A 14,494-nucleotide genomic window follows, 5' to 3' on the forward strand; every position below is an offset into this window, starting at 1 on the left:
TTTAAAAACAGGCAAACTGTCCAATTTTTGAAAATATAGGACAGTTTGTCTAAGCCAATCAAATCCCAGAAAATACAATAGGTAATAGAAACTAGCCAACCAGTACAAAGTATAGCGTCAGAGCTTTTGTCTCTGTTTGTAGTAGTTGACAATGGCTGAGTTTGGCCACGGAGCAGTTGCCAAATTTTTCCATTTCTTAGGACGTTTTCAGCTATATCAACGCGATATCAACGCAAATGAACGTTGACAGAAGAAGAGCTTGCCAACTTGAGAGGCAAAAACCAAAACAAAAACACCTCCAAGAGTACAAAATTTTTTTCAGAGTGGAAGGTGCAGCGTAACGCAGCGAGGACGTTGAAAGATATTCCTTGTCATGAGTTACATGCAGTTCTTTGCAGTTTTTTTCGCTGAAATCAGAGAAAAGGACGGTCACGAATACGAACCAGAAAGTTTGGCTATCATGCAGTGCTCGTTGGACCGTCAGAAACTACAGTATTTTGCGAGATCGTGAATTTCCAAATTCAAGGCAACAACTTGAAGGGAGCGCATGGTTACGGAAAGCGAAAAAATGCCTCTCGTGCTTTAAGCAAAGCAGACGAAAAATCCTCTGGAGTTCAGGTAATATTATGAAAATAAAAATAATTCACATTATTTTAGTTTGTCTTTCTTTAAGGATAATAGCTTGACTGAGCAATGCTCAATTACAACTGACTAGCTATATAATTAATAGGTAACAGGACTACATGCTTGTCCAATTTGGAAATAATTGGATTTAACAAATTCCTTGGACTGCCCACTTGGACTGGGCCCACGGCCTCGTCCAATTTTGGCTGTCCTCAGAGTTTTTCTCATCCAATTATTTCCAAATTGGACAGCATGTAGTCCTATTACATATACACATTTTGCCATCCACAAATGTTTCTGCATTCAAGGTTTTCTCAAGTTACTTTAACGCAGATTCCCATAGAAACACTGTTATTTCGGACACGATTGCCTATCCGTCAAGATGGCTTCCAAAGCCATCATGATTAAAGGCCTATCCTGTTTTCACTCATCGCCAATGACGTAAATTTTACGTCATGCTGAGAGCCTTGAAAGCTCTTACCAGCGAGTTCATCATACATGTTTTTTTTGTTTTGTTTTGGTTTTTTTTTTTTGTTTGGCATCAGCTTGTAGATCAGAACCGGAATTCCGCTGAAAATAAAATAGTTCCAATTTATTGAAACATGCAGAAACAAAAATCAACTATCCATCCCATTTGCACTGCGTTGGCGTTGACAGCTATCCTCTTTCGACCGATGACATAGAGCATAGCAAAAAGGGTATATAAGAGGACCAATAAATTGATGTGTACACGTTTATCGGATGTGGAAGCTGAATAATGAATAATGAATAACGGGTATAAATAAAAAAATGAATAATGAATAATTGAGTTTGGAAACTCCGGAATAATGAATTACGCAGGTATGCCAGTGGAATAATGAATACCACTTTCTTTTGCTTATGTATTTTGTGATACATCTTCAGAGGGTTTTTTTTGCTTTGCGAAATCGGCAACGTGCAAGATAAAAGTTAATACAAAATACGCGAAAAGTCTCCTTACAAAAGGTCCGGCTGGAACTGTTCAATTTGCAAGACAACTTGATAGGCAATTGTAGGAAGTAGCAAGGATTGACTGGCCTACACAACTCCTTAACAGTTGAGACGTTTTTTGTACCGTATTTTAGGTCTTTGAACTCTTTAAAGCTTCGCTCTTACGAGCATGTCCTTTAGGGACTTTACCCTTTTAAAAGATGTGAGTTGTGGCTCTTTGAAAATTTGCCGTAGAGAAGGCTGGTTTTGTATCAAGGGCCAATTTTTAAATAAACCATGTTTTAGGTTTGGCGCTGCTGGGTGATACTGAATCACAAATTAAAGGATAAGATATCTTTAGGGCTTTCATTGCTTTGCTTCAGCCCTGATTCCCTTCCTGTGGATTTCATGTCTGATCAGAGTGTCTCAATCAAACGTTTCGGATAGCCTCTAGCACGGAGACGTGATTTGAATTTGTAAATGCTCTCTTCAAAAGTTGTTGAAGAGTTAGTGCGCAGAAGTCTTAAGGCTTCGACCTTCACGAATCCTCTTTTGACGCCTGGTGGGTGGCTGGAGGAAAAATGAGTGCATTGAAAGGTTTCAGTCGCCTTGAAGTGTGTTCTTATATCCAGAATGGATTGATTTTGAAAGCGTTTGCCTTTGTATGAAACAGTGTCTATATTAGAAATGTGGTTTTAGTGTTTGAGATGTGAGCACCGTAAATTTGACGGTTGGATGGTGTGAGTTTGCTTGTGTGACGAACTTGTCTAGATCTGGTTTGCTGACATCCTAAAACGAAAAAATGTCGTCAATATATCGTTTCCAAATCATTGGCTTTATGAAGCTTTTGCTAAAAATATGTGTCTCAAGATCGTCCATAAAGATATGTGCATAGGCAACGGCCATTTTAGTACCAATGGCGGTACCGTGGATTTATAGATAGTCATCATTCTTTCCGTTGAACTGGAAAGAATTCTCTTTGAGTCTTGGCGTTTCTTTAATCTAGCTTGTGGGGATTGGAGGTTTTTTTTTTGTGAGCGTTTTCGTATGCTTTGCATACTGTTAGTAGTGATTCCTTTTTCCTGTGGTATATCAAGTTGTCCATAGACTTGTGACGTCCATCGATACAAGGAAAGTTCGTTTTCCTATTTTCGTCTCTTCGATGAAATTGATGAGATCTGTAGAGTCCTTAAGATAAGACGCTTGTGATGTGGAAATAGGGAGCTGCCCCTTAGTCGATCCTCACTGCAGTGTGAAGTTTACTTCAAGGCAGAGGAAGTGATCGCAGTAAGGCACAACCTCAGAAGAGTCAGAAGAGAACAATGGGTTTTTTTCCTTGCCCTGCTAATTGGTGTTTCCTGACAATGTTATGCACATTTTGTGGCTTGGCAATTGTGACACTGCCGACAAGTTCGTTTTCTTAGAGGCCTACCGGAATGACAGAAACTCACCGTATAACATTCTAGAGCGTGAAAACAGTATTGAAGAGATCATCACTCAAGTTGCCTGGTTTAAATCCTACAAGCTCCCACAAGATGAAGCGAATAGAATTGATTGATTCCTGAAAGGTGGCGCTGATACTGACATTGACTCTGACGACGAACTAGTCGAAAATGAAGAAGTTTCGGATGAGGACTCCTCTGATGAGACGTGTGTCTGTCAATACTTGATCGGGGGGTTCAGCAACGCGCCCTAAGGCTGTTTTGAGTTATAATCACACAAGTTGACGGTACTCTCTTCAAGGTCAAAAAAAGGAGACGGAATTTTTTGGCAGTAATTATGAACTCTTAAATTGGAAAATTTCGTAACCTATTTACATACAGGTCTAGCTTTGACTTCAAGTTTGTGAACATAGTCATTGGCATTAGTTTTGGAGAATCGTATTTCCCTTGAGAATTTAATAAAGAGAAACCTTATTTGGTGTCTTGTAATGTTTTTAGAATAGTTTTTTTGGAGTGTTAGTTTGAGGCAGTTGGAAACTCTACCTAGAAACTTGTGAACGCAATCACAGGCACTGCACGAGTTAACAGAGACAAGTCGTTTCGTTATTATTTACAACGTCTTACTTTGTCATATGAAAACGTTATATTGATGTTTATGATCTTTCCACTGTTTTGTGCTGTTTCCCGACATCATTTAGGCTATGTTTGTATAGGTTACTCACCAATAACTAGTGCAAGGCACTTGTTACAATGGAGTGGCCTGTGGAAGAGGCTACAAGTTAAATTGAAAGTTGCATTGTAATAGCAGTTAACTTTGACAAGACATTAAAGCGAGTAGATTTCGCAGTCTAACAGTACTATATTATGACCAAATGTATTATAAAATTGTACCTGTATTCGAATTTAACAGGGGAAAGTTCTTTGTGCGTTGAAGCAATGATGAATAGTGAATAACCCACAATAATTTGAAAAGAATAATGAATAATTCGAACAAAACACACAAAGAATAATGAATACTCGAGGTCCAATTATTCACCTTCCACCCCCGAACGTATACCTTGCCTCTTTATAATTACGGCTCGGTAAATATTCACCACTAGCCATCTCCTCGGTGAATATTTAATGTAGTATACACTAAAACAATGAGATAATATAGCTAAATAATTTGAAGAATATCCATTTTCTTTAAAACAATTAATTTCTTCGTCTGTCATCTCGACAAAATAGCTTGCGGTCATTTTGAAAAATCGCCGAGGTGATTATCGTGTAATAATAACCTCAACGGCAACCAATCAGCGCAGAGAATTTTCAATAATCACCTATGTAATTGTACCAAAGAAATTTATTTACTTTAATCGTAGATATTTCCAGTTGCGTGTGTAAACCAGGATACTTTGGTGATGGATACAATTTTTCCTGTGAGATAATCATTGATTAGTATATCTGCGATAATGCAATCTACGGTTTATTGCTAAGTAAAACTTAGTGTATAGGTTCGGTGTAGAACTTTTGATGGTGTACTTACTGACTTTGTTCTCAGACATTGAGGAGTGTTCAATTGGAAATCACACCTGCAGCTCTGACGCTGAGTGCATAAACACCAATGGATCATATAATTGCTCTTGTAAGGCAGGATTTGTTGGAGACGGACGAAACTGTTCAGGTCAGGTTTCTCTTGGATATATTATTTAAGGTTACAACTGATAACGTTAGAGGAGTGGGGTAATGCATAATGACTAAGCCTGGTTGAATAGAATAATTCTCTCCCTAAACCCACGCTTGCGTAAAAATAGTGGTTCATCTAAAGTGATAGGCATCCTGTTATGATATAGCAATTTAGCCTTTTGGGTTCTTAGCAGCGTATTAATCATACAAAACTCGTAACTTTTTCTGCTTCAGCTTGTGATAATTAACGCGTTTTCCCTAAGCTCGTGTTGGATAAGAGATGGTAAATATCCTACGAAACGAGAAAATCCGAGCGAAATCGAAAAAAAGTGATGAAAATGCGATGTTCTGTAAGACCTTGTGGTCAGACTGACGCAGGCTCATCACAAAAAAACATTTCTTGCCTTTTCGCGTTCTTCTAAACATCAGAATTGATCCGAACCTTCCACAACCCCCCCCCCCTTTTTTTTTTTTTTTTTTTGCTTTATTGAGAAAGAAATTTCGCTTTCTGGCGAAAATATTTTGTAATATAAGATCAAACTGTAAAACAATCAGAGCACGAGAAATTCATTACCTGGAAGTACCTGGAAAGCGCGCGGCAGTCAAAACTCTGCTATCCTGTCAATCATTTGCCCTTTCACTGGAAACGGTGCTTTTTTGCGCGTAAATGACGTTGTTGTCGATCTACCCTGTCAAGAGGACGCCACCAAAGTCTTTTTTCGCGAAGTTAACAAAAATAAATACATTATCAATGCAGTTTTGACTTCTTCTTACACTTGAGTCGAAAATAACGGACTGAATTCGTCATAGAATAGTTAGAAAAGGCACAAATAACAGCCAAGGCACAACAGCTGACGTTCGAATCGCCACTCGCCCGCAACCCAGTTTTGGCGCCAAAGTTTGTTGGCAAAAAGTTGCCACAAAATCTTTTAAATGGGTTTCTGGTCTTTTAACTGCGATCCTATTGACGTGACGTCGGATAGCACAGTTTTTCCCGCTCGCTGAATTCTGATTAGTCAATTTAAATTTCAGTAGCTCCCGTGGTATGCACGGTGTAGGATTCGTAGAGGGCCGCCATTTCCACCGATCGCTGTGAAATTTGGCGGGTTTACTGGAAGATATGGCCCCAGTTTTTCTGAAAATCTCGGCTTTGTAGCTTTCATTACGCTTACATGACAGGCGTTCTGCTTCAGGCAATTTGAGCCTATCGCGGAGCGGTTTTATTAAAGTCTTCAGCCAAAAAAAAATAACACTACAGGCATCGGAAAGGATAAAGAAAAGGATTCTGGTTCATTGGCTGGAATTTCAAGCCTTGAAATAACTGAAAAGGTTAGAGTATTTTCGCAGCCGTAAATTTGCATAAGTTCTCATCGCAAGGAGCTGCGTTTTCACTCAAAACATTTGCTTCTTTTCGCTCCAAGTCTAACATATTTACCTTGATTACATGTCCAGCGAATTGCTTTATCCTTTGGGATACATTTTCCGTCGAAAAAGTGGTAATTTGGGTGATTTTTGGCCAACAGAGGCCAATTATTCGTAATCTGTCTCGTTTCCGTCAGCAACGGGTCGCAAATTTGACACTTTTATCGAATTGTCATATTACACATTATCACTAATCGGATTACTAAAAGAATTCTGAAAATATTCGTGCCTGATCAATTTTCCGTCAAATTTATGTCCAAGAAAGCGGATAAAAGAAGGAAGATTTTTATTTTAGATCCAAAAATTCGTAATCAAAGTTAAAATGACCAAATTCGTGTGGAAACTGATTTTTGTGTTGGTTTTTAATTTTTATCCTTTATATTTTCTTCTTATAAAATGTTTTAGTTCTCTGTAAAGAAGTTATATGTTTTTGAAAAGCTTATTTTCTTTGCTTTAAAATGATGTATTGCTTTCTCCCTAACTTTATTTTAAATCCTTTTTGAGAGAACAAAAATAATGCGATGGCTGATTTCTCTATTGATGATAAGAAAATCAAGCCGTTTTCTTGTTTTTGTCAAAATACATGTGTCAAGAATTCTATGATTGAAGGTTATAATAGTAGTATTAATTCCTGAAGTTTTGTAATTATATTATCTTTAAACGCAGGAGTAATACCTTTTATCCAAAATAGCTACTTTGTCACTACTTGGGTCACCTACTCGGTTAGTTATATGAACTATTTAGGTGTCCCAGGCTGTAGATTTCGCAGTATAACAGTACAGTAACTATATTATGACCAAATGTATTATAATATTGAACCTGTATTCGAATTTAACAGGGGAAAGTCCTTTGCGCGTTGAAGCAATGATGAATATTGAATAACCCACAATAATTTGAAAAGAATAATGAATATTTCGAACAAAACACACAAAGAATAATGAATAATCGAGGTCCAATTATTGGGGAGCTTTAGCAACGACGACGGGAACGGCAACGAGAACGTCATGTAAAAACATAAATTCACGTTATTGCGATCACTTCGCGACTATTCCAAGCCTTTTAATATGACAAAGGTGTTTCAGTCCCTCAGGAATGAAACCGTTACGAGCGGCGCTTAATTTAGGGGAGAAAAATGAAAATTTATCTCCAGGTGCTGACGTTCTCCATAACACTTCAAACTTGGTAATTTGGCGTTGTTGCTTTGCTGACGACGGCAAAGAAATGGACAAAAATGCAAAACGCACGTGCAGGGCGTGCAAAGCTATTGTTTTTGCCCACTAAATATGCAAATTTGTGACGTTCTCGTTGCCGTCGCCGTTGTCCTTGCTAAAGCTCCCTATTCACCTTCCACCCCCGAACGTTTACCTTGCCTCTTTATAATTACGGCTCGGTAAATATCCACCACTAGCCATCTGCTCTTCGGTGAATATTTGTTGTAGTATAAACTAAAAAGTGAGATAATCTGGCAAAAAAAAATGAAAAATGTGCATTTTCTTTAAAACAATCAATTTCCTCGTCTGTCATCTCCACAAAATAGCTTGCGGTCATTTTGAAATATCGCCGAGGTGATTATCGTGTAATAATAACCTCAACGGCAACCAATCAGCGCAGAGAATTTTCAATAATCACCTATGTAATTTTACCAAAGAAATTTATTTACTTTAATCATAGATATTTCCGAGTGCGTGTGTAAACCAGGATACTTCGGTGATGGATACAATTTTTCCTGTGAGATAATGGAAAGTTATATCATTGATTAGTATATCTGCACAATAATTTGAAAAGAATAATGAATAATTCGAACAAAACACACAAGGCGCATTCTACATACATGGCTCAACCTGTGGCAATCGTAGAAAAAAACCACTACCAGTCTCTACATAGGGACAAGATTAGGAAAATATACAAAACTTTGAATCAAGATGCAACACTACTCAACTGCATCGCTCAGAAATATCCAAGGAAATGATGTGTTCACCAGAAATGCAACGCAGGCTATTGGAGCACTGATTGGGGACACTGTAAGTTGAAATTAAAAAAGCAACGCAAATGAAATCAAATGTTGGTTTTTGAGGAGAGGGGAAAGCCGGAATACCCGGAGAAATACCTCTCGTTGTAGAGTAGAGAACCAACAAGTTCAACCCACTTATGACGCCGAGTCTAGGAATCGAACCCGGACCACTTTTGGAAGGCAAGTGCTCTCACCACTGCGCCATCCCTGCACCTCCAAGAGTAAGAGTAAGAGTAACAGAAATCCGCTCCATGAGATCGACCAGCTTATCTGATCCCGCTGACACACTCGCCAAAGGAAACAAGGCCAAAGGGCCCCGTTTTTGAGTTGAAGACTAAAATCCTAACAGGGAAGAAGCCGAATTCTTAAAGGAAAAGAAAATCTCTGAGAAAACATATGCGCGAAACATGAAGAAGCCATCACAGATGTTTAAAGCTGTGAAACGCAAAGCAGCAACAGCAGGTGCTAATGCCTTATTAGAGAAAGTCCTGTAAGAAGACAACATACCCTCTTTTTCAGCAAAAGAAAAAAGAAACAAAAAGAAAAAGAAAACGTAGAAGGAAACTACAGTCATAGCATAGCAATTTTCAAGATGATTAATCGGTAGAAACTAAACTAACGCAGTTTATGGTGAAAGGTACAATAGTTAGCCATGATTAAAAAGAAATAGTAGAAAATGGTTGAAAAGCCAATTGCTTAAGATTAGGGTCAAGGGAATTAAAGAAAGTTGCGATTCAATAAACAAATACATGTGCGCTCACAAGAATTAGTTCTGGGATACATTAAGATCGAATGCACAAGCTTTGGTATGCAGACCAATTGAACGAGTAGAGGACACAAAGTTACCGTGAACATGCACTTAACTTGAAGCAAAGGGGAGCATCAGGGCAATGAGAATACCAGATAATAAAAAAAAGCTTTCTCAGTTTGATTAAGTCAAAGCCTGGTAACCATTCGTGCATGATAAATGAACTAGCAGATAGTTGCGAGCAGTCGGCGGATTTTACGAGCAGCGCATGCATCTATTTGAAGTGCGGGTCATAGATGAAAGGCAGAAATACCTCGACTCTACTGGAAAAAGAAAATAGTATTACTTATATGTAGAAGAGAGGGAAAGAAAAAACGTCTCCTTTTGTACATATTTGATGCTGTTGTATCTGTTTGATAGACATCAATGAATGCAACGCATCTCCCTCGCCCTGTCATGTCAAAGCTAAATGCAAAAATAATCAAGGATCTTATTTGTGCTCATGTGGGGCTGGATATACAGGCGATGGAAAAACATGTACTGGTAAGATTGTCATTGTTGGTAACATATCTTATAGGCATATTAATCTATACATTACACCTGTAAAATGGGTAAACTGCAATACATTTCTTTTATTTTGCCATAGAGTTTTGCCCTAATCCCACAAAGCTTTCTCATTTCATTTTCTCATTGTGAACAGTTCGAGAGTCACTCTTACAAATTTCTTTTTTTCATTCTCGGCTTATCGTTATCAATCTTTATCATCTCATTATCTTCATGCTCATGTATGTTCTTTCTCCTCCTCCCCTATCCCACTTCCGCATCATCATCATCATCATCGACGAAATAAGTAAGCATTCTATTCAGTTCAGTTTTTTTTTTTCTCTCTCTCTTCTTCCTGGTTCGTTTAATTTCGATATTTATCTTGTTCCATAAGATGCGCCCCCGCTCGTTGTTTCTTTGTCTTCGAAGATCTAAAATACGAACACTCTAATTTTCAGACGGAATATTTCTTATTGCACGATTTAGTTTGTAGTATCCCGGAATATTTTCACGAGTCTCGCTGTAGTTTGGCGACCCCGTAGGTGGGCAGGCAAGTTAAAAAAAAAACATTTTCCCCCAGAATCCGGAAATTATTAGTACAAAATAAAAGTTGCGACGGGTTCTGGGCAAAAAGAACCCCTAGGGAGGGTCTGTGCAGGTAAGACTATCACAGTTCAACTTTGAATTGAATTACAAAGGAAAAAAAAAAAACTAAATAATAGTGAGCAGCACTCTGCGCACTGTATCTGTAAACCTTGTTTATTCTCCGACGCGTTTAGAGTTAGCGGTTATTCAGGCGATGGAAAAAGAAGTTCGGGTAAGTAACTCGCATACAACTTGAAACTAGCAACAAAGCTTCTACCCAGAAGCATTAAAGGGTCATGAGATAATGTTAAAATGAAAAAAAATTAGGGTAAACGTTTAGTTTACTTAATATCTGATTTGATTAAAACGCTCCCATCGGCTACCATGCACCATAAATTCAATAATAATAATAATAATAATAATAATAATAATAATAATAATAATAATAATAATAATAATAATAATTTTAATAAAAATTTTAATAATAATTTTAATAATAGTAATAATAATAATAATAATAATAATAATAATAATAATAATAATAATAATAACAATTAACCTTACTGTAACGGATAAGCGCGACAATTTTGGATGATATCTCCACAGATATTGATGAGTGTACCAGTGGGCTACATAGCTGCCACAGTTTTGGGGCTACTTGTACAAATACTGTTGGATCCTACAGTTGTATCCATTCTGCATCAGGTATCATTTGCCATAAGCTTGCATTACCCATACAAGACAGTGGCAAAACAATGGTTTTTCCCTTGTTTCCGAAGCTCTAAGTACTAATCGCCCTTAGCGCGCTGTTTCAACCAAGCTCGTGAAGATGCTTTTAGACAGAGTCATGTGTGCACGCGCCTTGTTATCCCTTTTTGCCTTTCGTAAAGATCCTATGAGTTTGATAAAATGGTATTTTTTGGAGAGAAACCTACTCACTGTTGCCTTAAAGCGGGTTCGGAATTATACCTTTATGTTTTTGTTCATTTGCTTAAGATTTAAGGAAATAGATAAGTTAAACTGACACTTTATATCCTTCTACCAAAAAGGCCCAGTATACCTAAAGAACAAACTAAATCAAAGGCGTTTCGTTTCCATAAATGTTTTGAGTCAGAACAATATTCTATTATTTATTCTGACTTTCAGGATATATAAGTTTCTGTTTCTTTCTCAGAATGCCGGAATTACAGCACTTTGAGCAGTTTTGACCGAAAGGTAACTTATGATAACGGACACCACAGGGACTGTGACAGGGAAATTGGCCCGGCGTGGTTTCGATTTCAATCTGCAGCAGGTACAAGAATGCCAACTTTATGTCCACAAAAACATCGCTGTAATACTCATGCACCAGGTTGGCTATCTGGAGAGCATCCAAGTGTCGCTGACGGTCAAGTAAACAAGACAGTCTGTTTTCACTGGACCAGTGACTGCTGCCATTGGTCGACTACTATTAAAGTCAGAAACTGCGGTTCTTTCTATGTTTATTATCTTAATAGTACACCGAGCTGTCAACTCCGCTATTGCGGAACTGACTAGAACAAGTACTAGACTTGTGACATTCATCAAGTTAAAAAGAGTTTTTTTTTTTTTTTTTTTTTTTTTTCGTATCGGTAGTAGACAGCCATCTTGTCTGTGATCGAATGCTCAGATTTTAAGTGTTTTAGATATCACTATCATACTTAAGATATCGCGAAAATTTAACCATGACCAAATCGCTTCTTAATTTGGACTGAACAGTTTTAAATTTTACATGATCCTCGGGAAAACAATTTTGTTATGAAGATAAACGACGATTATCCCCAACAGTCTTTTCTGAAATTCTCTTGCGTACCAACTATCTGTTACAATATAACAAAGACCACTTTGATCGACACTTAGCTAAGTATAGATCGCTATCACCTATTAATAAAGAACATGTTATGTAACAAGTTACAGAATTATTGTATCGGGTCATGAAACCAGCAAATTCGGACCTCGATTCATGCTAAGGCAGACAATTTGTGGGATGTGGGGTAAGGAGGAGGAGGGGGGGGGGGGGGTTGGAAGATATATGGTGACAATTAATGAATCAATTTATTGTGCCAAGACGGCGTCAATGTTTCAAAATGTTACAGATGAAAATGATGCGGCATTGAAAACGCTCCAGAAAACCTGAATACCCTAAAAAGTTTATTTTACTAAGGCCATTTTTTTTTTAGAAATTTATAATGTATACTTGAAAACGTCTTCATAGGAAGTCAGACTGAGGCATATCAATGCATGGTCTTGACGAATTATCCATAATCGTACTTTCAGTTCAATTTCGAATTATGGCCAATCATGCCAAGTTCATCTAAGTAATTAATTAAGCAAAAGCTCCCAAGCCCCGATATAGGATATGGGTCGTGAACCTACAGAATAACTAAGAGTGGACTTATGGTAAACAAGATTGCGAAATAAAAAATCGGCAGAATTACAATCTAAAGCAGGGAGATGAAACTATCGAGAGAGTATCGTATAGGGACTAGTAACAGTACCTGTCCGAGCCATAAGAACTGCCATAAGAACTGAGGAACCATCCCTACACACGTCAGTCTTACTACAGGCAATAACGATCTTTAACATAATCCAAATTGTGGAAATCGACATCCCAACAGCGCAACTTAGGCAGCTAATCAAAGCTTAAAAAGCACAGTAGGAGGGTAATTAACAAAGCTGCAATTCGGAGACTAGACAGGTTAGCAGATTGTGAGGCATACTTTGAACATATTGAAGAAATCACCTCAGGAGCAATCGGCTCCTTTTTAGCCATTGGCTTAGCGGAAATCCGAGCTCCGGCGTTTAGAATAGGCCTACTCTGGGACCTTAACTCGCCTTAAGGTGATTCCTTAGTAATAGAAGTTGTCGTAGAATTTTCTTTAAACTTTGCTCGATTGTTCCCCACATTATGGTGACTTGAAATGTGCAATAAAAAACGTGGTCACCAACCTCGTTTGGGAGGTGTAGCTTGCTCAAGTTACTCATTTAATCATTGCGACTTCATCTATCAAGTATAAATTTGCTGCGTCGGTTCACGCTACGTTTGGCAGCAAAAGGAGGCACAGCTTTGGCGTAATTCTTGAAATAACAAAAACAGGTGTATTGTATGGTTCAAAAGGAACAATTTAATGTTTGTTTTATGACACCGGCACACGACATGAAACGGCACTGATTACAAATATTCCTCGGGTGCGTGATCCCGAGGAGACAATTTTGTGTCCACGAGTGATGGCTACGAATATTTTTTTCCCTGTACCTTTTTTTTCTGACGTAAATTTTTTTTAACGTTTTACAGCACAAAGAGGAGGAGTAAGAGAATAAAATTGTGCCAAAAAAAAGATAGGTCACCCACCTCATTTAAGAGAAAACAGTCATTTCTTATTCCTCACAAGTAGGCCACCTGGCAGCGAAATTGGGCGCGCTGCCACCGCTGAAAGCTTTCCCATAAGTCCTCGCGTTTTTAGCTTCTAAACATGTGTGGTTCTCTATGTCCATTTGAAATATTTACAAATGGCGATAAAGGATGCATTGCACTGGTCACAACACGACAACTGGGTGCATATTTGATGATGAATAATTTTCCTCTCACCTGAGGAAGGTAAGTTTACGCTGGAAATTTACATCTTTTCAGTATAAAAGTTTCATCCTTTTTTTTTTTTTCGTGATATTTATTCAATGTTTTTCTCAATCTTGAGTAGAAAAGGTGTAATTTCAAGGCTATAATAATTAGGGAGTTTAAGCAAAGGCGACTGCTACGGCAACGAAAACGGCAGTCCAAAATATAACTTAGCGCTATCGCAAGTATTTCGCAATTAATCCGTCTTGTTCACATTGTACAATACAGGCGAACTATCCCGTAACTGAATGGGTACGAACGGTTTTAAAGTCAAAACAGAAAATGACTTTTTCGTGGTTATATGCTCACGTTGTCGTCAAAACCTAAAATTTGGTGATTTCACGTTGTTGTTTGATGGAGTACGACAAAGAAATGCAAGAAATTCGTGCTGCACGTGCAACACGATTATATTTCCTTTTCAACCAATCAAATTCTTGCCGTCGTCTTTTCTCAAACTCCCTATTATTGTGGTTTGCAGATTTTAATGCCCTTTGTCATTGACAAAAATTAGTTTACGCATCTATAGCAATGAACATCATGTGCGCCCGATAGGAAGAAGAAAACCGCCAGTTTGTTTGATTGTAAGCTGATGTAATAAGCTAAACATGTTATCTTCAGTAACTGTCCCCAGAAATACCTTTGTACTGCACTGTGTTTTCCTCGGGGTAACGATTATAAGCTTATGTAATAAGCTACAGTAAACAATAACTTATTGCTTAATACTTTCGTATTTGTTTTACAAGGCTGTTTTGGCATTGTAACAGAAGGTCTGTTACCCTGATTGGCAATAAAGACCTGGCTCAATCAGCAAAAACAAATGTATTTACCTTCCTTTTCAGTGGTTAGGAATCTAACCTAACACTTCACATTCC

General features: G+C 37.9%; 1 protein-coding gene across 1 annotated transcript in view; it reads left to right on the forward strand.

The window, feature by feature from the left end:
- LOC138004164 (fibrillin-2-like) overlaps positions 1-11,977 on the forward strand; it is a 205,059-nt gene extending 193,082 nt beyond the window's left edge. The window contains exons 16-19 of the mRNA XM_068850588.1: positions 4,555-4,677; positions 9,281-9,403; positions 10,595-10,693; positions 11,163-11,977. Coding sequence (XP_068706689.1) covers positions 4,555-4,677; positions 9,281-9,403; positions 10,595-10,693; positions 11,163-11,524 — 707 coding nt within the window. The 3' untranslated portion in view covers positions 11,525-11,977. The remainder of the gene's footprint in view (positions 1-4,554; positions 4,678-9,280; positions 9,404-10,594; positions 10,694-11,162) is intronic.
- The last annotated feature ends 2,517 nt before the right edge of the window (positions 11,978-14,494 follow it).

This window comes from Montipora foliosa, chromosome 5 (assembly GCF_036669935.1).
Source record: "Montipora foliosa isolate CH-2021 chromosome 5, ASM3666993v2, whole genome shotgun sequence".
NCBI classification, from domain to species: domain Eukaryota; kingdom Metazoa; phylum Cnidaria; class Anthozoa; order Scleractinia; family Acroporidae; genus Montipora; species Montipora foliosa.